This window comes from Nerophis ophidion, linkage group LG15 (genome assembly GCF_033978795.1).
Source record: "Nerophis ophidion isolate RoL-2023_Sa linkage group LG15, RoL_Noph_v1.0, whole genome shotgun sequence".
Taxonomy (NCBI): domain Eukaryota; kingdom Metazoa; phylum Chordata; class Actinopteri; order Syngnathiformes; family Syngnathidae; genus Nerophis; species Nerophis ophidion.
This window is the reverse complement of record NC_084625.1, coordinates 42930309-42957143: the sequence shown is the minus strand read 5'-3', so window position 1 is coordinate 42957143 and position 26835 is coordinate 42930309. Positions and strand designations below refer to the sequence as shown.

At 39.7% G+C, this 26835-nt stretch overlaps 1 protein-coding gene across 1 annotated transcript; it reads right to left on the bottom strand.

Annotated features, from left to right (window-relative positions):
• Positions 1-4542: 4542 nt before the first annotated feature.
• On the bottom strand, positions 4543-22354 carry LOC133569672 (olfactomedin-like). Its single transcript, XM_061922184.1, has 5 exons — positions 22201-22354; positions 18310-18468; positions 18030-18242; positions 11526-11658; positions 4543-9900 (listed from the first exon to the last, which is right to left on the bottom strand). The coding sequence occupies exons 1-5, from the start codon at positions 22273-22275 to the stop codon at positions 9053-9055; spliced, it is 1428 nt and encodes a 475-aa protein (XP_061778168.1). The 5' UTR covers positions 22276-22354; the 3' UTR covers positions 4543-9052.
• Between the last annotated feature and the right edge of the window lie 4481 nt (positions 22355-26835).

Sequence of the window (26835 nt, the reverse complement as noted above, 5' to 3'; positions counted from 1 at the left end):
AGGACACACTGCACATTTTAACGAAATGAAAATACTGATACCAATCGATTTGTCAAATAATTCAGTTTCTTCTATTTTCACAGCAACATGGGAAGTTGTAGTTTCCGTAGGGCAAGGCCTACATTTTATAATTGGCTTAATGGGTTACAATTATCAATCGAATCTTGGAGACTACAAAAGCTCTTAAATTGATATATTTAAAAAAGATATGTAGTTTAAGTGATTTTGATAACTCTTTTGTGAAGTGAATTATATTTATATAGCGCTTTTCTCTGGTGACTCAAAGCGCTTTACTTAGTGAAAGCCAATATCTAAGTTACATTTAAACCAGTGTGGGTGGCACTGGGAGCAGGTGGGTAAAGTGCCTTGCCCAAGGACACAATGGCAGTGACTCGGATGGCAGAAGCGGGAATTGAACCTGCGACCCTCAAATTGCTGGCACGGCCACTCTACCAACCGAGCTATACCGCCCATTAATTTATTTTTTTATTTTTTTTAGTATTATTACTCTCTGTGTTTGCGTTTGTAGTCTTTCTTTGATGTTGAAAGTGCCTTGACTTTTGTGATGATTATAAATGTCTGTTTGTTGTTCAATAATTTAAAAAAAGTGTTGTAGTTTCCATGCTCTTATCTGGAATGTGACTGATGGCCATATGCAGTGTGCTTCTCGTACACTAGGGGGCGGTTGTGGTCATTTTTATCTTGTTTATCCATCATACAATTAGAAAGAAGAAGAGAATGCTACATGCTAATAAAGCTAGCGTTAGTAACTTTCCAGCTACGGACCTAACAGATAAGTACAACTTTCTACAGCTTTTTCGTGTTGGTAATATTTTAATGTGTTCAAAGGACAATTGTGGTTATTATGTTAAGCAGAGACATATAAAGATATCGCTATTTAAGGCAACTGTTGTGTGAGGTTTTTGTTCAGCAGTTCTCTCAAACAGCCGAAATGTGCTGAGTCACGTAATTAAAATTCTTCTTTGGGAACATTCTGACTCTTATTAATAAAGTAGTTTTCAATTTTATCATATATTTTAAGAAGACTGACATATTCCAGCTTCCTATAGTTATACTTCTAGTTCAACATTTACAAACAGTTGAGAAATAATATTCAAAATAAGTACAAAAACAGTACAAAACAGCGCCAGAGCGTTGTAAATTCAAAGTAACTAAAATAGAATGCAAAATACACACACACTTATATATATATATATATATATATATATATATATATATATATATATATATATATATATATATATATATATCAATCAATCAATGTTTACTTATATAGCCCTAAATCACTAGTGTCTCAAAGGGCTGCACAAACCACCACGACATCCTCGGTAGGCCCACATAAGGGCAAGGAAAACTCACACCCAGTGGGACATCGGTGACAATAATGACCCAGTGGGACGTCGGTGACAATGATGACTATGAGAACCTTGGAGAGGAGGAAAGCAATGGATGTCGAGCGGGTCTAACATGATACTGTGAAAGTTCAATCCATAATGGATCCAACATAGTCGCGAGAGTCCAGTCCAAATCGGATCCAACACAGCAGCGCAGAGATGTCCCCAGTCGATACACAGGCAAGCAGTACATGGCCACCGGATCGGACCGGACCCCCTCCACAAGGGAGAGTGTGACATAGGAGAAAAAGAAAAGAAACGGCAGTATATATAAATATATATATATATATATATATATATATATATATATATATATATATATATATATATATGTATATGTATGTGAATGCTTCCATTAAAATCTCCCGATGATTGAGGGAACCCCTCATGAAACAGTTCTGTAGCGATGAAGTAGTCTTGTGATTTTTCCCACACCTACATATACATATACATATATATATATATATATATATATATATATATATATATATATATTAGGGGTGGGCAAATTAATGCGTTAATTATGAGTTAACTCATCAATCTATTAACGCCGACAATTATTTTATCGCACATTTGCGCATGTTGTTTACATGCTTTTATTTTGTTAACGCCTTTTCTTAAAAAGATAGCGTCGCCCGGATGGGCTTCGGGGTCGAGGGGCTCTTGGTAAAGATGGAACATTTGGCAAAAATACCGGACAATTCTGCTAATTTCATGGCTGGCTTACAGCGTGGTCACTCCGGGATCACTTACGACCGCCAGACAATTCTGGATGTGGATGGATCGGGCCGTTTTGGACTGAATGACGCGTGCTTGCTAGACCGGCTAGCTAGCATGGGAATACTTTGCCGGCTACATCCAGCGGCCTGTGAAGTATAGGAGTATATGTGTTGTCTGTCTATTTATGAATAATGCAGATGAGGCGTGTTGGCTGAGTTCTTAACATTTGCTTTCAGAGCGTGGATATCACAACATACAAGATGCCGTCATGGCGACACACAACCTATACCGGGCTACCGCGCATGCTCGTCACTCCTGTTTCATGCTGGGTAGGGTAGTTCTTTTTTTCCCTGGCTCATAACATCACAATATAGTACCATGTATATGCGTTCAGTTTATCAAAGCACCAAGCAAACAATCGGAAAATTCCCACCATATCAATTCCTAGATATGGTCATAATTATTTTAAGTGCACTACGCAGAATGAACACAACATTATTAATATTGCTACTACGGATAATTTGATCAAAAATTCCCTAAAACAGCCCACTACCTATAATATAGTTTTTTAAACATAAGATCCCTGATAAAAAAAAAGGGTCTGCTGTTACCTCAGAAATTGCCTGTTCAGATGTTATGATTGTGGCTCAGAGATTTGTATGTAGATTATATTTATTTTCCATAACAAACAGGATAACTTAAATACCCTGGCAGTGGTAGTAATAAGCTTAAATGTTTGTATTTATATTTTTTGAGTTGATTTTCATAAAATATGCTATTTAACTGCTACTGTTTAACAAGGACTGATTTAAATTGTGTTTGCACAACAAATGTTTTGGCGCTTTTGTTCATGTGAGACAATATTCCAATAAAGGTGCACTACACACAACTTTTGAATTCATTATTGGGCTTTGCCTATACAATGCAGTTAATCGCGATTAATCGGAGAAATAGTGCAATTAACTTCGATTAAATGTTTTCATCGTTGCCCAGCCCTAATATATATATATATATATATATATATATATATATATATGTATATATATATATATATATATATATATATATATGTATATATATATATATATATGTGTATATATATATATGTATATATATATGTATATATATATATATATATATATATGTCTATATATATATATATGTGTATATATATATATGTATATATATATATATGTATATATATATATATATATATGTATATATATATGTATATATATATATATATATATATATATATATATATATACAAGCCCCGTTTCCATATGAGTTGGGAAATTGTGTTAGATGTAAATATAAACGGCATACAATGATTTGCAAATCCTTTCCAACCCATATTCAGTTGAATATGCTACAAAGACAACATATTTGATGTTCAAACTGAAAAACTTTTTTTTGTTGTTGTTGCAAATAATCATGAACTTTAGAATTTGATGCCAGCAACTTGGCCAAAGAAGTTGGGAAAAGTGGCAATAAATACTGATAAAGTTGAGGAAGGCTCATCAAACACTTATTTGGAACATCCCGCAGGTGTGCAGGCTAATTGGGAACAGGTGGGTGCCATGATTGGGTATAAAAAGAGCTTCCCAAAAAATGCTCAGTCTTTCACAAGAAAGGATGGGGCGAGCTACACCCTTTTGTCCACGACTGTGTGAGCAAATAGTCAAACAGTTTAAGAACAACGTTTCTCAAAGTGCAATTGCAAGAAATTTAGGGATTTCAACATCTACGGTCCATAATAACATCAAAAGGTTCTGAGAATCTGGAGAAATCCCTCCACGTAAGCGGTATGGCTGGAAACCAGCATTGAATGACCGTCGATCCCTCAGACGGCACTGTATCAAAAACCGACATCAATCTGTAAAGCAGTGGTTCTCAAATGGGGGTACGCGTACCCTTGGGGTTACTTGAAGGTATGCCAAAGGGTACGTGAGATTTTTTTTTAATATTCTAAAACATAGCAACAATTCAAAAATCCTTTATAAATGTATTTATTGAATATTACTTCAACAAAATATGAATGTAAGTTCATAAACTGTGAAAAAAAAAATAAAATACAATATTCAGTGTTGACAGCTAGACTTTTTGTGGACATGTTCCATAAATATTGATGATAAAGATTTCTTTTTTTTGTTGAAAAAATGTTTAGAATTAAGTTCATGAATCCAGATGGATCTCTATTACAATCCCCAAAGAGGGCACTTTAAGTTGATGATTACTTCTATGTGTAGAAATCTTTATTTATAATCGAATTACTTGTTTATTTTTCAACAAGTTTTTAGTTAATTGTATATCTTTTTTTCCAAATAGGTCAAGAAAGACCACTACAAATGAGCAATATTTTGCACTGTCATACAATTTAATAAATCAGAAACTGATGACATAGTGCTGTATTTTACATATTTATCTGTTTTTTTCAACCAAAAATGCTTTGTTCTGTTTAGGGGGTTTTTGAATTAAAAAAATGTTCACAGATGGTACATCACTGAAAAAAGGTTGAGAACCACTGATGTAGAGTTCGAAATCCTTTTTAAAGTCACACAAAACAGGTCGGGTATTGAGAAACTTACATTTATGTATATAAAACTTAGCCAATAGTACAATGAGGTTGCAAAGGTAAAATTCCTTTTCAAATTTTTGTTTCATACAGTGTAAATCCAAATATCATAGCACAAATTTGTAATGAATATTGTACAGGATAAAGCGACAGATGCCCTGCCATAGTGATCTAGTACTTTCACAAGTCCAAAACAGGTGGTAAACAGTTTCTGGATGGATGTTACATAAGGTGCAGGTAACTGTACTTTGTTCTTGTTTGATAGGTGCAGTGGACTCAAACGTCACAATTGCTTACGTTGGATTGGTGAAACAAGGTAAGCCGGAAGCAGGGTCTCTGTCATAAGAATACGTCCTTGCAATAATCAATAATCATAAATAATTGTGATATAAATGTAATGATCGGAATTAAACTCAAGGTAACAGGGTAAAAGCAGCGTTTATTCTCCTCAATTATAAAAAAGAAAAAAGTATGTTTAAAAAAGTATAAAGTAAGGTAAAAGTAAAAAGTATGTTGCATTAAAACTTCTCTGACAAGTTAAATTCATCCAAAAAGTTACTTTAGTACCGTGTTTATCTCGAATCGTTTAGACTACTGCAATGCCCTGTATGTAGGCATTAGCCAGGCCTCCCTCGCCCGCCTGCAGCTCGTGCAGAACTCTGCTGCTCGTCTGCTAACACAGACCCGCAGACATGAGCACATCACCCCTATATTAGCGTCCCTTCACTGGCTCCCTGTGCGTTATCGAATCAATTTTAAACTCCTTCTATTTGCTTTTAAATGTCTAAACAACCTCGCGCCAATATCTCTCCGACCTCCTTCAGCCTTACTGCCCCACTCGATCCCTAAGATCAGCCGATCAGCTACTACTGACGGTCCCTGACACAAGGCTGAAGCTTAGAGGTGACAGAGCTTTCGCTGCTGCTGTTCCCAAGCTTTGTAACGACCTACCTCTGAGTGTTAGACAACCCTCCTCTCTTCCTGTTTTTAAATCTCTCTTTAAAACATACTTTTATTCCTTGGCTTTTAACACTAAGTGATATCCATCCTGCAATGGCGACCCATTATACACCTGCTGTCAACCTGTTTTTATGTTTTATTTATTTATTTTTTATCATGTTCTGTTTGTGTTGTCTTGTTTGCTCGGTCCTCGTATTATCTTTTAACCTGTCCATTGTACAGCACTTTGACTACCCCTGTGGTAAATTTTAAATGTGCTTTATAAATAAAGTTGATTTGCTTTGATTTGTTTTCCGGAGTTTAAGGCGCACTTGAAATCTTTTTTCCCCTCAAAACTCAACAGTGCGCCTTATAACCCGGTGCGCCTAATGTAAGGAATAATTCTGGTTTTGCTTACCCACCTCAAAGCTATTTTATTTGGTACATGGTGTAATGATAAGTGTGACCAGTAGATGGCAGTCACACATAAGAGATAAGTGTAGACTGCAATATGACTCAAGTAAACAACACCAGCATTTTCTATGTTCTATTAAAAATAGAGAACATTACACAAAAAATGTTTTAGTACGACTTTGGTAAGCTATGAAGCCACACCGCTTGATAGATTGTACTGTGCTTCAACATATGAGTATTATTATGGTGTGTGTATAAGGTAAGCAATATTATCTGGCGTTTTGTTTCGCCATATTATGCAAAAGCAACTTTTCTTATCTTCTGGTACCCGCTGATCTGTATTTGGGATCGGCATAAGTCCTGAAAAATTACGCGCGTCTGCCTTTGTAGTCCGTGACGGCCCCGTAGTCGATAAGCTTCTTGTTTTTCTCTATCTTCTTGTTATGGGACATTCATCCTCCCCTGTTGCCATTTCTAATATAATCAATCAATCAATGTTTATTTATATAGCCCTAAATCACGAGTGTCTCAAAGGGCTGCACAAGCCACAACGACATCCTCGGTTCAGATCCCACATCAGGGCAAGGAAAAAGGCAACCCAATGGGACAATGAGAAACCTTGGAGAGGACCGCAGATGTGGGCCCTCCCTCCCCTAGGGCAAACGGTGCAATGGATGTCGAGTGGATCTAGCATAATATTGTGAGAGTCCAGTCCATAGTGGATCTAACATAATAGTGAGATAGGCCAGCAGGAGACCATCCCGAGCAGAGACAGGTCAGCAGCGCAGAGATGTCCCCAACCGATGCACAGGAGAGCGGTCCACCCCGGGTCCCGACTCTGGACAGCCAGCGCTTCATCCGTGGCCACCGAACCTGTGCCCCCTCCTCCCTGAGGGAGAGGTGGGAAGGGCAGAAAAGAAACGGCAGATCAACTGGTCTAAAAGGGGGGCTTTTTTAAAGGCTAGAGTATACAAATGAGTTTTAAGATGGGACTTAATTGCTTCTACTGAGGAAGCAAGTACTGTAAAATTCTTATATATGCCATGAAAGCGTTGAAACATACCGGTGTAGTGAGTTTACATTATTCACCCAAAGAATTAAGAGAGTTCCGGTCGGACGGTTTTTCATGGAACACATTTTTGGTGGATGAGGAAATGACGGGGAGAAGACAGGTGAGCCACGTAAATAAGACCGCCCACAACGCGACTGTCAGAAAGCAGCTTGAAGATGATCTGTAAAACATAATCTATGCAACATTTTGACCAAAGAACCACCATTACATGTTATGTAGACCACGAGGAAGTCTTACATTTAGAAAAAAAATAAATAAATAATATGACTCCATTAATGAGCCCTATAATCGAGTAGCCTTATATATAAAAAAAGTAAAAAAATAGACCATTCATCAGCAGTGCGCCTTACAAAAAATACGGTAGATGTAGAGCGTTACTACCAACCTGGGACCGCGACAAATGAGGCCAAATGAAATCCCCTTCCTACTGTACTTTCACTGTTATGCTGATGACACCCAACTCTACATGCCCCTAAATCTGACCAACATGCCGGATTGTAGTCAGCTGGAGGCGTGTCTTAATGAAATTAAACAATGGATGTCCGCTAACTTTTTGCAACTCAACGCCAAAAAAACGGAAATGCTGATTATCGGTCCTGCTAGACACCGAACTCTATTTAATAATACAACTCTAACATTTGACAACCAAACAATTAAACAAGGCGACACGGTAAAGAATCTGGGTATTATCTTCGACCCAACTCTCTCCTTTGAGGCACACATTAAAAGCGTTACTAAAACGGCCTTCTTTCATCTCCGCAATATCGCTAAAATTCGCTCCATTCTGTCCACTAAAGACGCTGAGATCATTATCCATGCGTTTGTTACGTCTCGTCTCGATTACTGTAACGTATTATTTTCGGGTCTCCCCATGTCTAGCATTAAAAGATTACAGTTGGTACAAAATGCGGCTGCTAGACTTTTGACAAGAACAAGAAAGTTTGATCACATTACGCCTGTACTGGCTCACCTGCACTGGCTTCCTGTGCACTTAAGATGTGACTTTAAGGTTTTACTACTTACGTATAAAATACTACACGGTTTAGCTCCATCCTATCTTGCCGATTGTATTGTACCATATGTCCCGGCAAGAAATCTGCGCTCAAAGGACTCCGGCTTATTAGTGATTCCCAAAGCCCAAAAAAAGTCTGCGGGCTGTAGAGCTTTTTAATTTCGGGCTCCAGTACTCTGGAATGCCCTCCCGGTAACAGTTCGAGATGCCACCTCAGTAGAAGCATTTAAGTCTCACCTTAAAACTCATTTGTATACTCTAGCCTTTAAATAGACTCCCTTTTTAGACCAGTTGATCTGCCGTTTCTTTTCTTTTTCTTCTATGTCCCACTCTCCTTTGTGGAGGGAGTCCGGTCCGATCCGGTGGCCATGTACTGCTCGCTTGTGTATCAGCTGGGGACATCTCTGCGCTGCTGCTCCGCCTCCGCTTGGGATGGTTTCCTGCTGGCTCCGCTGTGAACGGGACTCTCGCTGCTGTGTTGGATCCGCTTTGGACTGGACTCTCGTGACTGTGTTGGATCCATTATGGATGGAACTTTCACAGTATCATGTTAGACCCACTCGACATCCATTGCTTTCCACCGCTCCAAGGTTCTCATAGTCATCATTGTCACCGACGTCCCACTGGGTCATTATTGTCACCGATGTCCCACTGGGTGTGAGTTTTCCTTGCCCTTATGTGAGCCTACCGAGGATGTCGTAGTGGTTTGTGCAGCCCTTTGAGACACTAGTGATTTAGGGCTATATAAGTAAACATTGATTGATTGATTGATTGATACTACACTAAACAAAACGGAATGAAGACAATCATCCCTTTAATAATGCCAACTTGGGGATTTTCATAGATAGATAGATTGATAGATAGTACTTTATTGATTAAAATTAACTGCATATTTGTGTTTAATTTCAGAAATGTGTTTGATAAGCGAGAAGGTAGCCATTGTTGAACATGTAGAGGCGGCGGTTGACGGGGTTGAAGCTCAGGCTGGCGACGCCGGCGGTGATCTTTTCGAGGGTCAACGCCAGCGTGTTGTCCTCCTTTCCCGTCGCCGTGTCAAACGCGTAGAAGACTTCCTCTCGGTGGTCATCGAGGTAGCGAGTCGCGTACAGCACTCCGCACACCATGAAAGCGTTGGTCACCGCCCTCTTGAACAGCCTCGTCTCCCACGTCTGGGTGACGTTGAGCGTTGCGCTTTCGTTGTTCCAAGAGAGTCTGCTCGCCACAATGTTGCCGTGGCTACCGAAAGTGGCGTAGAGGGCCCACAGCCCCGTCTCATCGACCTCCACGTCTATGTCGGTGCTGGCGCGACAATCGTAATAGCAATAAGGGAACTTCTTGGTGTCTCCTGCTTTGATGCCGGGAAGTGTGACCCTCGCTACCTTGTTGCTGTTCAGGTCGTAGCGACAAACATCTGCCGATTGGTGGCAGTGATAATACAGAGCCTCTCCGTACAGGACGGCACTCGGACCTTCAATGGAGTCGGCGTGAATGTTGTTCGGAGCAAAGATGTAATCTTTGTGGTTGGTGGAGGCCATGAAGTCTTCGTAGGATTGATAAACTCGAAGGGTGTTGCCAGAGATATGGTTGTGGACCAAAGGCTGGACCCAGAAGGCGTTATTCAGGCCTTCGCTGTCCCGTTGAGTCTGTTGACCCCATGAGCCGGAGATGATGTTCTTCCCGTAAGGACTGATTTTAGTTGTGATCGGTTGGCTGATGTTGGTGATGAGACCATTTAGGCAATACCTGTGTGTACCTGAGAACAAGGAATGGAGTGTGAGGAATCGAAGGACGGCCTAAAATCGATATCCTGATATCTGTCACTATATTACTTTGTGTATAAACCAGTGATTCTCAAACTCTGTTACGTGTACCACTGGTGGTATGTGAGCTCCATCTAGTGATACGCCAAATAATCACTTGATTAAAGTACACGGTTTTATTAACCTGTATTCAAACAGTATTACTGTTCAAACTGTGTGTCATGTTACAATGGCTAACTTGTTAAATAAAACCTCTGCCTTGTTTTTAATGAATACTTAGGCCTACTGTATTTTAATGTTGATCATAATGGTGGACCTTGGAGAGCCATGTGTTTTCTGAGGTGGTACTTGGTGAATAAAGTCTGAAAACTACTGGTATTAATGATAATAGAACCATTTCAAAACGGATTATACAACTGCGGAGGTATGCGATAACATATTACCTCAATTCCAGTTGTATTATTTTCTCAAAACTATTAATCGACTTGTTAATTCACCATTCACAATTTGGTTAAATCATTCATATCTACACTTATGTTAAAATATGATCATCACTTATTCTTTTGTACATTAGTTTTTGTCGATACTTCAAATTTGGGTATCGATCCAATACCAAATAGTTAAAGGGGCAGTATTGGTCATACCAATGCTGATATTGATACTTCAAATCTTCAGTATCAATTAAATATTCCTATCACATTTATAATCAGACAGAAACACAGGGTGGTGGTGTAACAAATTAGTTAAATATTAATTAAATATATAAATAATTTCTTTCTCCAATAAAGCCATCATCAAATATCTCTAATATTAACCCAATGTTTGGATTAGTTCCCTATCTGCTTTTAATACATACAGTTTGAGCAAAACAAAGTCATCAGTACACAATAACTAAACAAAATTCAAAAAATGATATCTACTACTTAGAGGTTTCCGATAATGGCTTTTTGGCCGATTACTGTTTCCGATATCAACCGATACCGATATATACAGTCGTGGAATTAACACATTGTTATGCCTAATTTTGTTGTGATGCCCCGCTAGATGCATTAAACAATGTAACAAGGATTTCCAAAATAAATCAACGCAAGTTATGGAAAAAAATGCCAACATGGCACTGCCATATTTACTATTTAAGTCACAAAGTGCATTATTTTTTTTAACATGCCTCAAAACAGCAGCTTGGAATTTGGGACATGCTCTCTCTGAGAGAGCATGAGGAGGTTGAGGTGGGGGGGGGGGGGGATTAGGGGTAGTGGGGCGTGTGTATTGTAGCGTCCCGTAAGAGTTAGTGCTGCAAGGGAACCTGGGTATTTGTTCTGTTGTGTTACGGTGCGGATGTTCTCCCAAAATGCGTTTGTCATTCTTGTTTAGTGTGGGTTCACTGTGTGGCGCATATTTGTAACAGTGTTAAAGTTGTTTATACGGCCACCCTCAGTTTGACCTGTATGGCTGTTGACCAAGTATGATTCGCAATCACCTGTGTGTGTGTGTGTGTGTGTGTGTGTGTGTGTGTGTGTGTGTGTGTGTGTGTGTGTGTGTGAAAAGCCGTATATATTATGTATATTAAGATTCTTAATAATTGGCATTACACATAAAACACCAAAGGAGAACATACCTCGGAAGTCTTTGGGAATGGACATACAAGAGACAGCGCTGTTCTTCAATTTGCGCAGTTTCTCTCTCACAGTCTTCATGTTGTTTGAGTCTGACATGTGCAAGCGATCCACATCTCCTCGCAGTTTCGTGACCTATTGAAATAAAGTTCAAGAATATTACACAGTGTAACACGTTTAACTGTTGATCTGTTAATGCCACCAGGTCACAGTCCACAATGTTCGTATGATTATTTATTCAACTGCTTTAAGATTTCAGAGCAAAAGTAGTCAATTCTATGATCATTTGATCCGCTCATGTCAACTTCCTCATCATCACGAAGAAGTGAAACCACAATAGTGACAAACACAGCTGTACCTTGTATGATTAGGTACTTTTTCAAACTGTCTTCATACGGCTAATCATTTGCACGTAACTAACTCGTCGATTTCCTGCGGGATCTAGTGTCCAAACAAAGAACTACACATGTTAGCACTGATGGGCACTAACAAGCTAAGCTACGTAGCCCATATACATTTTACAGTCCTTTTCCTGTAGCTGAGCTACTTTTAGACCCATGTAGCTAGGTTGCTTACATCAAGCTACAAAGAGAGAAGATGGATTGCAAATCCAGGCCAAAAAAAAAATATGGGGAAAACACAATATCCTGGAAAATGAGAATTATCCACACATACAGAATCAAAATCATAACAATCACGCACTTATGTCACATGACGACGAGGGAGTCGGAGACAGAGGGACGCTTCAAGCTCACCACTCAAAAAAAACCATTTGAAAATGGCAGAGGGATTCTCTCTCCGGTAGATTAGTTTTTATGTTTAATGGTGAAAATGACGTGCAGGAAATCCACAATAATGCGTGTCCTAAGCCATATTTAGACACATGCATGGATTTACAGAAAACAATGCCTAACTCCTCAGTTTTTAGTAGTTTACTCCGTAAACCAAAACATAACTACTCTCTTCATAATAGACGTCCAACACAAATTTCGAACACACATTAAGGTGAGTTGAGTTCATGAAAAGTTTTACTGCACATAACATTACCAACCGTTCAAAAACATTGTTCTTATAGTCAAGGTATAGATAGATGCTGTTTTTTTAGTGTAGGTAGAGAAAATGTATAACATTATAGGGGTGGGCCAAAGAAAAGGCAAACTAAAAAAATACATACAGTGGGGTGCGGGGATCCCTAAAGGTAGTTGTTGGGTGTCCCAAGCTAAATGACAGATAGTTAATAGTAATGGACCCTTATTGGGTCCATTTGTACACTCTCAGTTACATTAACATTATTATTATGTACCCCGCCTTGCGCCCGAATGCAGCTGAGATAGGCTCCAGCGACACCCCGCGACCTCAAAAGGGACTAGCGGTAGAAATGGATGGATTATACATGTGGGCCCAAAGATAGAAAGGCTGTTAAATGTAGCTTTGATGTAGCAAACTACTTTTGCCGTGTAGCTTGTAGTGTAGCTAGCTACAGTTCTCCGGGGATAGGTTCACCTGTAACTTAGCTACATTTAATCGAGAGTGACTTTACTGCAAAATAAACCCCCACACGGCCAAAGGAAGTTGTGAGTGCCAGTACTTTCAAAAAAGAAGATCTCAGAAAGTACAAAGATGGCAATCGTGTGGTTCTTACCCCTGTCGCACTATCCGCACATTGCCGTCTTCGCCGACAAGCCTTCAATAAAATAATGTTAAATGTTTATTTGTACATTTTATTCATCATATTATGTATTTTGCATTGTTTCCTAAATGTTACAATGCTACAATTATCCATTTTTCTCTACCGCTTATTCTCTTTGGGGTCGCGGGGGGTGCTGGTGCCTATCTCAGCTACAATCGGGGGGAAGGCGGGGTACACCCTGGACAAGTCGCCACCTCATCGCAGGGCCAACACAGATAGACAGACAACATTCACACTCACATTCACACACTAGGGTCAATTAAGTGTTGCCAATCAACCTATCCCCAGGTGCAAGTCTTTGGAGGTGGGAGGAAGCCGGAGTACCCGGAGGGAACCCCATTCACGGGGAGGACATGCAAACTCCACACAGAAAGATCCCGATCCCGGGATTGAACCCTGACTACTCAGGACCTTCGTATTGTGAGGCAGAAGCGCTAACCCCTCCGCCGCCGTGAATCCTATTGCTATAATTATTCTCCATAAAATGTGTTCATATTTTAAGTGTCCGGAAATAGGGATGTCCCGATTTTTCACTTCTGATACAATACCGATATTGGAGCCTTGAGTATTGTCCGATACGGGTACTGATTCAATACAATATCAGCACAAATCAGAGTACATACTTTTATTATTTTGTAGTGTGCAATGTTAAAAAGGTTTGATCAAGTGAAGTTAGTGAAACGGACAACAATTGTAGGTATGAAAAACACAAAATTATTTATTATTAACCATCTGAAATGGGTTTATGCTGTCTTTTAAGTTGAAGTGGAGTGGTAATTGTGTTGTGTTTTTTTTTTGCAACTCTTAGTGGTCATAGTAATTCATGAAGTTAAGCTCATGACGCAGTAAGTTGAGTAATGCGGACACGTTTGTTACTGGAAACTTTTTAATATGCTTCTACCTTGGACACTGCAACCATAATTATTTGATACTTTTTTATATTGACAAATTATATTGTTTTGGACTACATTATTGTTCAATTAAGTATGTCTAGCTTGTGTGCTTTGCAGTTGCGTAGCTGCTAGCTCTAAGTAGCCTATAGCCTATTATGTTTACTTTTTGTAAAGACTAATATTAGTAATGATAATAATAATCACCTTTATCACAGCAATTTAACTACATTTCTTTGTACCATTATCAAGTAGCACTGTCACTGGAGGTTGATCACAAACATTTTCACGAAAATCATCCGATACTAATCGGTGGATGATTGACTGGCACATCTCTCGTCTAAACTTTTGATGAAGCTATTAGTTTGTTTCCCAGCAGGCCCAAAATATTGAAACAACGTTGCGATCTTGTTAAATTAGGTCCTGACGTTGAGCAATTCATTCATTTTCATTCATTCATTCATTTTTTATTCATCTCCTTCATTGATGTGCATTTTTGATCAATAGACAATTAAACTCTAACAACAAAACACATATTTGCACACCTATGCTTGAGAAAGAACAGGATGAAGAATATCTTATATTTCCTGCCGCCTTCAACATAATAAGTAGTTAATGGATAGCCCAGATTCACAAGCATACAAACCAAACAAATACATCCAAATATAATGAAAAAACAAAACAAAAAAAAACACACAAAAAAACAAGTGCAAAAACTTCATGAAGTACAAACCGCACAAAAAATAATATACACCTCACAGGATGATACAAAACAAATACAAAACCAGAGAAAAAATAAGTAAAATAATGAATATAGAGCAAAATGTAAACACTTAGGCTGTCCATATTATCTTATTGTTCTGTCTTTATATATTTTTTTCAATTGGAATATTTTTCTACAATCTTTTATCTCATTGTATATAGAATTCAATAGTTTAACCCCCACCACTAATATACACATTTGTTAAAAAATTGTCCTTGAATACTGATGTTTTCTCATATGCTGTTCATTCTCTGAAGTGATGACATTTTTTTGTAAATTTGTCGGTAATACTCTACTTTTAGACTTAAACATAACTAGGGCTGGGCGATATATCGATATACACGATATATTGCGGGTTTGTTTCTGTGCGATTTAGAAAATGACTATATCGTGATATTCGAGTATACGTTCTCACGCAGTTGCTTTTAAGCTGCGGGCATTACATTACAGGCTCTTCTCGCTCTTTCCTGTCTGTCCTTACAGACAGCAAGCGCACCTTCTTACATACGTATACGCCCTCGCGGAGGAGAGAGGCAGCAGCATGGGTAACGTTAGCTGTGATGCTAGCGGAGCCGTGCGAGTGGTAATACGAGACAAAGAAGGTGCGAATGAAGGAAGAATGATTTTTTAAGAAAAACAGCAGGGGGTCCATCGTCTGGCGGTGGTTTGGCTTCAAGTGGGAATATGTCGAACAGACAACCGTAATTTGTCAAGTGTGGGCCAAAAGCGTTGCTACAAAAAATAGCATTACTGCTAATATATAGCATCATTTGAAAAGCCACCTGCTAGAGAATGAAGAGTGCTTACTGCGCATTTCAACATCTCCTTTCGGGGCCACACGCCCACACCATCAAAATGCCGAGGCAAAAGTTTCCAGATCAACACCGTATGCAAAAAATAGTCAACAACAGAATTTAATAACGTCCGCAGTAACCTACCACGTAGTGAAGGACGAACACTATTTGATTTCCTTTTATGCAGCTTATTTTTATTTGACACTTAATATGACTGACAATCTTGCATTTTCTGTTTTGGAAATGACATGAACGTTTGTGCCACTGCTTAATAACTGTTTAATAAATACACTTTTGGTCAATTGACTTAGTTGTGATTTCCCTCTCTGCATGAAAGTTTAAAAGTAGCATATATTAATGCAGTATGAAGAAGAATGTTTTAATGTAGACACATAGAATCATCATACTGCTGTGATTATATGTATCAAGTGTTCATTCAAGGCCAAGGCAAAATATCGAGATATATATCATGTATCGCAATATGGCCTAAAAATATCGAGATATTAAAAAAAGGCCATATCGCCCCACCCTAAACATAACACATAATGTCTGTAACTTTACTAGCTCCTGTAGTTTCAATAAACCAGAATTAATAAAAAGCATGTTAGTGTGTTCTAGATAATCTGCTTTATAAATAATCCTTATAGCTCTTTTCTGTAGTTGATACAATGCCTTTATGTTACTCTTATACAGATATGTGTTCCCCCACACTTCCACATAGTAGCTGATATATGGCTATAAAAGTGCACAATACAATATACGCATTGCCCTATATTCCAACACATATTTTACCTTATTTAATATAAAAATACTCTTAGACATCTTTTTGTCAGACCATGTCAGACAGTCCTCCAATATCAATATCAATTCCATCTATTGACAGTTGGATCGTTTCCTCCCTTTTCCTCTTACAAAAAATCATAAATTTTGTTTTTTTGCATTAAAGGCCTACAGAAACCCACTACTACTGACCACGCAGTCTGATAGTTTATACATAAATGATGAAATATTAACATTGCAACACATGCCAATACGGCCTTTTTAGTTTACTAAATTGCAATTTCAAATTTCCCGCGACGTGTCCTGTTGAAAACGTTGCGGTGTGATGACGCGTGCGTTTGACGTCTCGGGTTGTAGCGGACATTTTTTTCCAGCCCGATCCAAGCTATAAGTCATCTGCTTTAATCGCATAATTACACAGTATTCTGGACATCCGTGTTGCTGAATTTTTTGCAATTTGTTCAATTAATAATGGAGACGTCAAAGTAGAAAGATGGAAGTGGGAAGCGGTGTATTGCGGCTGCCTTTAGCCACACAAACACAGCCGGTGTTTCCTTGTTTAAAATTCCCGAAGGTGAAGCTTTACTATGGAACAGAGCGGTCAAGCGAACATGGTTCCCGACCACATGTCAACCGGCAGGTTTCGGTGAGAAAATTGTGGTAATAGGTCGGCTCTTACCGTAGTTATGAATGGAGCTTGCGTCCTCCTGCAGATGCTGCGGACTATTACCTCCTCCCACCGGAGACACTGGCGGTCAGTGCACACCCGTGGCCACACCCCTCCGACTTTCAGGTACCATATAATCTCACTAAAACACTAGTAACACAATAAGCAGATAAGGGATTTTCCAGAATTATCCTAGCAAATGTGTCTAATCACATCTGAATCGCTCCCACTGTGCTCGCCTTTTTTTTTCTTTCTAGTCCTTCACTCTCACGATCCTCATCCACAAATCTTCCATCCTCGCTCAAATTAATGGGGAAATTGTCGCTTTCTCGGTCCGAATCGCTCTTGCTGCTGGTGGCCATGATTATAAACAATGTGAGGATGTGAGGAGCTCTACAACCCGTGATGTCACGCGCACATCATCTGCTACTTCCGGTAAAGGTAAGGCTTTTTTATTAGCGACCAAAAGTTGCGAACTTTATCGTCGATGTTCTCTACTAAATCCTTTCAGCAAAAATATGGCAATATCGCGAAATGATCAAGTATGACACATAGAATGGACCTGCTATCCCCGTTTGAATAAGAAAATCTCATTTCAGTAGTCCTTTAAATGATAATTTATTGATATCAAACCATCTTTTAAGTTTAGTCATTTCCTGTTCAATAATGTTTGATAAACACGTTTAAGTCATGTCCCTCCAACCTAACATTGAAACATGCTTTTTGAAGTTTAATCAATGTCCGGTTGTGACGTTGATTTTATTGAATGTTAGTCATTTCCCAACCAACAACATGGAATCAACGTTAGACATCAACGTAATTTCAATTTAAAAATACAACTATTTTGCAACGTCAATTTTTAAAGGACATGAAAGTATAATCAACGTTGTATCAATGTTTTGTGCCGGCTGGGTTCATGTACCTCTTTGGAAAGTTTCTTTGTTTGGTCGTTGTCCATCTGAATGGATATGGCGTTGATGTCATTCTCTAGCTTGCTGAGAACCTTGGTGAGCGGACGCAAATGCAGATTGGAATAAAGACCTCTATAGTTGAGGTAATCGTAAGGCTCCAGTCGGGCTGTGATGTTGTCCATCAATGATTGGATCTCAGGCACGCGCTGGTGGGACAAGTTCACCTAAACGACAGAAAACATGACTCTGGATTAGAAGGAGTCTGATGTAATAGTGGTGGTTTAACATTACTTGTTTTAGTAGTGCGGTTAGGGAATCCTCACAAGACTCGACTTTCTGCAGTGCGGCCTCGTATTTCACAGTGGGGAAAAGCCACATGTTGGTGTTGACTTGACACGCACATGAACCATTGCTCATGTGGCCTGAAACCTGCTGGACCTGACAGTCCACCTGCAAAACATGGAAAACGTGCTTGATCAAAGAGTAAGAACCCCCAATAATTTAACTTTCTTTGATTTTAATCGAAAAGTTATCATATAACCCCATTTTTTTTTTGTCGTAAAACTCAAATCTGCAGTGGTCAATACAGCATCATCCAAAACAAGGCTGACCAGACGTCTTCTTTTCCCTGGACATGTCTTCTTTTGCGGGGGTGTCCGGGCGGGGTTTCTTAAATGCCATAAATGTCCGGCGTTTTGAGTCAGGGTTGCGTGTATTTTCAATGTACGTACAGGGTTAAGAAGGGATTAAAATCAAAACAAATTGTGAAGGTGTGCGCACCAGCAGAATTTGTGAAGGAGGGGTAAAGACAGAGAGAGAGAGAGAGAGAGCGAGATGGTGGATTGGTTGCTAATCAAGGCATACTTAGTCAACAGCTATACAGGTCACACTAAGGGTGGCCATAAAAGCAACTTTAACACTGTTACAAATATGCGCCACACTGTGAACCCACACCAAACAAGAATGACAAACACATTTCGGGAGAACATCCGCATGGTAACACAACATAAACACAAAAGAACAAATACCCAAAACCCTTGCAGCACTAACTCTTCCGGAACGCTAAAATATACACCCCCTGCTAACCCCTCCCCTCCCGTCAATTACGATTACGTCACATCAAATATTCCACTTTGAAAAATCATTTTGGTAGAAGATTTTACATATTTTGTGTGTTTGCCATAAAAAACATAGTTTTGTTTGACAAAAAAAGGGCGGAAAACAAACACACAAAAAAACAACATGAAAAAAAACTAAAACATATTGAAATGAGAAATAGATCTGAAGTTGATGTAGACTACAGAGATTTAAGCGTTAAATATAAAATGTATGTATGCCCTGGCACACCATTTACCATCATTTCTTGACCCAAGCAAAACACTTTTTACACTTGTATACTGAAATAAATACACCTACAACTTATTAAATAAAAACATAGAAAAAACTGCCAGCAGCGGTAAAGTTCAGATCCATGAAGGAAAGAAGAAAGTAAATGAATGTTTATAACTGAATACATTTACATATGTATTCAAATTTGTCTTCTTTTTATATTATTTCTTTTAATGAATTAAGTAACGTTTATGACAACCTTTTTCCAAAACACAATATATAATGTGAGATATAACGGGACAATGCATATGTTTATCAGTCTTTTTCAAAACGCTTACAAAAAAGTGGGACCCCAAAAATTTACTGTGGGACCCCATTTTGAAAGTTCCTAGCGCCAACACTGCTGTCAACAGAGGAGAAAAAATGCTTTATTTAAATATATTATTTATAAAGCAAATCCGAGTATCATTGGCAAATTTTCACTTAGTCCCAGCCTTGGCACGCACATATCAATCAATCAATCAATGTTTACTTATATAGCCCTAAATCACTAGTGTCTCAAAGGGCTGCACAAACCACAACACAAACCACTACGACATCCTCGGTAGGCCCACATAAGGGCAAGGAAAACTCACACCCAGTGGGATGTCGGTGATAATGATGACTATGAGAACCTTGGAGAAGACGAAAGCAAAGTGTCCTCTTTTTGGGATTTCACAATATGGTCAGCCTAACCAAAACGTTCATACACAAAATGATCCATACAGAAAACACACTAACACAATAAACTGTTAAAATACTTCTATCACATGAAATCTGACTTTAGAGAGAACCTAAGTCATACCTGGACCGTATCCCTTTAGATTTTATTTATTCTTATTGTACGTTCTTTAATGAATACATTAGTAATCGCTGCAAGATAAAAAAAATTAAAATGCTACCATACACAAAAACACGTATGAGAAAATTCTGTATGTTCACACAACAAAACAGAAGATAGCCGAGTTACCAGGGTGACTTCTAGAATAATTCTGCCATTCGGCAAGTTTTTTTTTGATTGATTGAAACTTGTATTAGTAGATCGCACAGTTTAGTACATATTCCGTACAATTGACCACTAAATGGTAACACCCGCATAAGTTTTTCAACTTGTTTAAGTCAGGGTCCACGTTAATCAATTCATGGCTAGGAAGAAAAGCAGGCTACCAGGAAGTTAGCTGAAATTTATAAGAAGCAAAGTAAAAAAATAAATGAATTTATTTAAACAAGTGAAGACCACGTCTTTAAAATATTTTCTTGGATTTTCAAATTCTATTTGAGTCATGTCTCTCTTAGAATTAAAAATGTTGAGCAAAGTGAGACCAGCTTGCTAGTGAATAAATACAATTTAAAAAATAGAGGCAGCTCACTGGTAAGTGCTGCTATTTGAGCTGTTTTTAGAACAGGCCAGCAGGCTCCTCATCTGGTCCTTACGGGCTACCTGGTGTCCGCGGGCACCGCGTTGGTGACCCCTGCAATAAGCCATAATCACAGTTTGGTTGATTTTGTCTTCAGTAAGGAAACACATTGCTCAGATTTTGTATAAAAATTTTAAAATAACTATTTAACTATCTAATACAGGGGTAGGGAACCTATGGCTCGCAAGCCAGATGTGGCTGTTTTGATGACTGCATCTGGCTCTCGGATAAATTTGAGCGGATATCGCTGAACACGATAAGTAATGAATAATTCCACTTGTAATCACAGTGTTAAAAATAACGTTCAAAATATAAAACATTCTCATGCTTTTTTATGTTCAAGAAGTTGCGTTAATGGTAAGAAGTTATTTATTTATTATTGGTTAGTGTGGGACTTGCCTTCCTGGGGGTTCTTCAGACTACCAAGCACCGACATGAGAGCCTGTTTCAGGGTTACAATATTGTTTTATTTTTCAATAAGTCTCTCAATTGCTTTCCAGGAATTGTATTTTTCTCTTTCATTCTCGCTCGCGCTCTGGCTCCAGCCCCAACCTCGTCTCTCCTACTGGCTGCTGCTTGTAACAGAGGACAGGTGATTAGATAACAAGGCCCAGGTGGGCCATCTGCGCACCTGTCACTGACTTCGAGGCCGGTCCTGGCACACCCCAGTTCGCTGCAGGCCCACAGGCCACGCCCCCTCTACAGTTAGCTTCAGAATAACAATGTTATTACAAAGAATAAGAGACCAATTATACCCTAGAAATGTTGGTCTTACTTAAAAATGCACGCTTTTATTTGTGTTCAGTGTTAAAACAAATATTATACGTCTCTTACGTAAATACATTTTAAAATATTTGGCTTCTTGGCTCTCTCAGCCAAAAAGGTTCCCGACCCCTGATCTAATATATCCATCCATCCATTTTCTAACGCTTATTCCGTTTGGGGTCGCGGGAGGCGCTGGTCCCTATCTCAGCTACAATCGGGCGGAAGGTGGGGTACACCCTGGACAAGTCACCATCTCATCTCAGGGCCAACACACATAGACAGACAACGTTTACACTCACATTCACACACTAGGGCCATATATACAATTCTCAAATATAATAAATAATGGAAAATAATAAAATATTTTGCGAAACAGAAACTTTTAATGCAAGTAGATTGTTTTTAAGCTCTGGCTTCTCCTTGGCACACTACTACACAGTCAACACATGTTCGCTTCAGTATTAAACTGAATATTCCGTACCGAGATATGGGATTTAAGAAACATGCCTCGTTACACCCCTAGTCTTCACGCAGTATTTTTTAAAGTTTGACCGTCAATGTAGGATTGAAAAAGCACAATGTATATGAAATAAATGCAGCCGTCACATAATGGCGAGCAAGCGTTACTCACGGTGGATGAAAGCATCAGCAACACGAGCAGCATGTTGAAGTAGCGAGGAGTAAAGCTGTCCATCATCTCCTTCATGCTGTGCAGTGCACGTTCGAGTTCACCAAACACATTTCCTAAAGCTGCTGCATCAGCATGAGAAAAATTATGTGGAAAAACGATGTGAAACTTGTAAAGGGCCAAAGAAGGGAAGTTCACTGTAGTTTGGTAACCCAAAACTTTTGAGATTTCATTATTTGAGAAATAACAAGTTCAGTCCTCGTTACATTCTAATTCATGTGATATTTGTTTTAAGTTCTATGGCATGTATGGAAATGGAACTAATTATTGACTCACCCAGACTTGGTAGATGTTCTTTCAGTTGTTTAATTTTGTACAACAAAATCCGATAACAGAAACGACACAAATCTATAATCATTTCAAATGACAACTTTCTGGCTTTAACAAACACTAGGGTAAATTAAGAATATAAATCGTGGTCGTTGGTAACAGTTTAATTTTTACATCTCTCAATTTAGAGGAACAAACATGGAAACACCCTGGAAATTTTCATTTCCCAAAGCTCACACCTGCATCAGATTACATCTGTTCATTAGACTGCAGTTAAAAAGGTGTATTCTCATCTTGGAGAGCTGTTGCACCATGTGGATTAACATGAATCATGGCTCCAACACGAGATATGTCAATTTAAACAAAGGATACTATGATCAGACTTTAAGAAGGTAATTCACCACGCAATGTTGCAAAAGATTGATTGTTCGAAGTCAGTCGTCTCTAATATCTGGACCAAGTACAAACAAGGCAAGCACACTGAAACAAGTGGAGAACAAATGGGCAAACTTTGGAGTCATCGTTGGACCAAACTGTAAGATTTAGCCTAAAGGGAATGAGATTTAAATACAGAAAAGCTAAATAAAAGCCCTCATTAACGCCAAACAGACAAAGAACCCAACAAGGTTTCAATCCATCCATCCATCCATCTTCTTCCGCCTATCCGTGGGTGGGTCGCGGGGGCAGCAGCCTAAGCAGGGAAGCCCAAACTTTCCTGTCCCCAGCCACTTCGTTTCGCTCTTCCCGGGGGATCCCGAGGCGTTCCCAGGCCAGCCGCGGGACAGTCTTCCCAACGTATCCTGGGTCTTCCTCGTGGCCTCCTACCGGTTGGACGTGCCCTAAACACCTCCTGAGGGAGGCGTTCGGGAGGCATCCTGACCAGATGCCTGAACTACCTTATCTGGTTCGTCTCGATGTGGAGGAGCAGCGGCTTTACTTTGAGCTCCTCCCGGATGACAGAGCTTCTCACCCTATCTCTAAGGGAGAGCCCCGCCACCCGGCAAAGGAAACTAATTTCGGCCGCTTGTACCCGTGATCTTGTCCTTTCGGTCATAACCCAGAGCTCATGACCGTAGGTGAGGAAGGGAACGTAGATCGACCGGTAAATTGAGAGCTTTGCCTTTCGGCTCAGCTCCTTCTTCATCACAACGGATCAATACAGCGTCCGCATTACTGAGGACGCAGCACCGAAAACGCCTGTCGATCTCATGATCCACTTTTACCTCACTCGTGAACAAGACTCCTAGGTATTTGAACTCCTCCACTTGGGGCAGGGTCTCCTCCCCAACCCGGAGATGGCACTCCAACCTTTTCCGGGCGAGAACCATGGACTCGGATTTGGAGGTACTGATTCTCATCCCAGTCGCTTCACACTCTGCTCCGAACCGATCCAGTGAGAGCTGAAGATCTTGGCCAGATGAAGCCATCAGACCACATCATCGGCAAAAAGCAGAGACCTAATTCTGCAGCGACCAAACCGGATCCCCTCAACGCCTTGACTGCGCCTAAAAATTCTGTCCATAAAAGTTATGAACAGAGTCGGTGACAACGGGCAGCCTTGGCGGAGTCCAACCCTCACTGGAAACGTGTCCGACTTACTGCCGGCAATGCGGACCAAGCTCCGACACTGATCATACAGGGAGCGGACAGTCACAATCAGACAGTCCGATACCCCATACTCTCTGAGCACTCCCCACAGGACTTCCCGAGGGACACGGTCGAATGCCTTCTCCAAGTCCACAAAGCACATGTCGACTGGTTGGGCAAACTCCCTCAAGGACCCTGCCGAGAATATAAAGCTCGTCCATAGTTCCACGACCAGGACGAAAACCACACTGTTCCTCTTGAATCCGAGGTTTGACTATCTGGCGCAGCCTCCTCTCCAGTACACCTGAATAAACCTAACCGGGAAGGCTGAGGAGTGTGACTCCACGATAATTGGAACACACCCTCTGGTTTCCCTTCTTAAAGAGAGGAACCACCACCCCGGTCTGCCAATCCAGAGGTACCGGCCCCGATGTCCATGCGATGCTGCAGATAGTGGACTACGGATGACTGGATTAAAGTCCTATTCAGTGATGAATCGTGAAGTTAAATTGGGCAAGGTGATGATGCTGCAACCTTTGTTTGGTGTCGTTCCAATGAGATTTATGAAGACAACTGCCTGAAGCAAACATGAACATTTCCACAGTCCTTGAAGATATGGGGCAGCATATCAGGTCAATACATCTTTGATGAATATACAAGTAGGGATGATGTTCGAAACCGGTTCTCCCGATTGTTCGATAAGAAAATAACCGATTCCATCGTTTCAAATCCCTCTTTGAGAACCGGTTCCCGTTATCGAAGCCACTGTACCGTATTTTCGCGACCTTAGGGCGCACTGTATTAGAAGCCGCTGTGTCAGTTACGGTTGATATTTCTGCATTTAACGCATAAATAAGGCGCAGCGTATTTTTGGGCGCAGGCATGGTTTAACATACGCTATCTTAAAACATACGCTAGCATGCTGTTTTAAAAAGGCAGCAGGAGCAAAGCTGAGTTGGGTTCTACTTTATTGAAGTATTTACATTATTTTTTGATCAAATCCATCACAGTCCTCATCTTCTGTGTCCGAAATGAACAGTTGGGCAAGTTCTCCATCAAACACGCCAGATTCACTCTCCTCATTTTCAGAGTCAGTCTCGTTGTCCATTAGGATAGCAAGATAGCACAACAATTTAAGCTGACTTCTCTTGCCCCATTTTGCGTATCGATTCGCTACCGTGCTAGTCCCTTTCTTCTCCACAGTGTGCTTCACCAAGATGTCGAAAGTGAGCGGCACCTCGTCCATGTTGGTGATGTGTTTGTCGGCAATTTTTTAAAATTACAACAAACATAGCAGCACTATATGCTCACCCTTGAATGGCCGCATGCTGTCCTCAGTCACGTCCGCATGCTGTCCTCAGTCACGTCCGCTTTTTCTCCATATAAACAGCGTGGCGGCCCAGCCTTATAGCATCTATGGCTTTTGAAACTCAGTGCACACACAACAACCTATCCGGATTTGATAAGAGATTCGATAAGGACTCTATTCTAAAAGAGGATTCGATAATGGGCTCGAACTCGATAATTTCTTGACGAACATCATCCCTATGTACAAGTTTACGTTTTGGACAGAAGTTCCAGGAACTGCGAAAAAGGGCCTAGCTATTGCTGATATGGGGCTGCATGTCAGGTAAAGGCACTGGGAAGATTACATTACATCTTCAATAATTTTGGAATTGTGTCTTATTCCTTCAATCGAAAGGATGTTTGGGGATGATGACATCATTTTTTAAGATAATACATCTTGCATTAGAGCAAAAACTGTGAACATTTCCTTGAAGAAAGATATATAAGGTCAAGGACAAGTCTGGCTCTCAATCCTATTGAGAACCCGCGATGGAAATTGAAGAAAACGGTCCATGACAGAACTCCAACCTGCCATGCTGATCTGACAACAGCAATCAGAGGAAGTTGGAGCAAGATTGATGAAGAGTACTGTTTGTCACACATTAAGTCCATGCCTCAGAGACTGCTCTAGATTAACTACAATCAAATTATTGGACAGGACGTCGGAAATTTGTAAATGAAGTGGTACTTTATATAAGAAAAAAATGGGTATACAAAACAGTACAAAACGACCCTTTTATCTTGTTATCATCTGTCGTTAATTCATTCACCCATAGGCTAGTAGTGCTCAATTTTAAATACCACAATGCACCTGCTCCCGGTCTTTCTGACATCCAGTTTGCCGCAATGAATTGTGGAACATGCAGTTTTTTAGTTAACCCTTTTGTTAGGCTATGAAGTAGAGAACTCATTTCGGTGTCAGTGTTTCTCAAATAATCAATATAAATACATGTAAATCTCTTTTTAACTGTAAATAATAATAGATTAATTTATCAGCCATTAAATCAAGTATGCAAATTATGAATTATCATCACACATGAACTATACAACCCATAAGTTACGACAACTGCAATCTCTTCTAAAAGCTAGAGGTGGTGCAACAAGGACTATTGGTGTGTTGTAGTGTTCTTTGGTTTGGTTTTCACGATTCCTAAATTTTTTTCCCCAGAATTGAGTAATTCCATAATTGTTTCACTCTCCTAGATTTAAAATCGAAACGGTTGCTGACTACCGCAATTAATTTGACTGATTTCTTTCAGTATATCTCAAGGCCAGAAAATTGTCACTTGAAATGACTATAGTTTTTAGTCAAGTCTGTTATCTGATTTTTTCCTACAAAAGTAAACAACTGAATGAAGATCCTCGAAGTCTAGT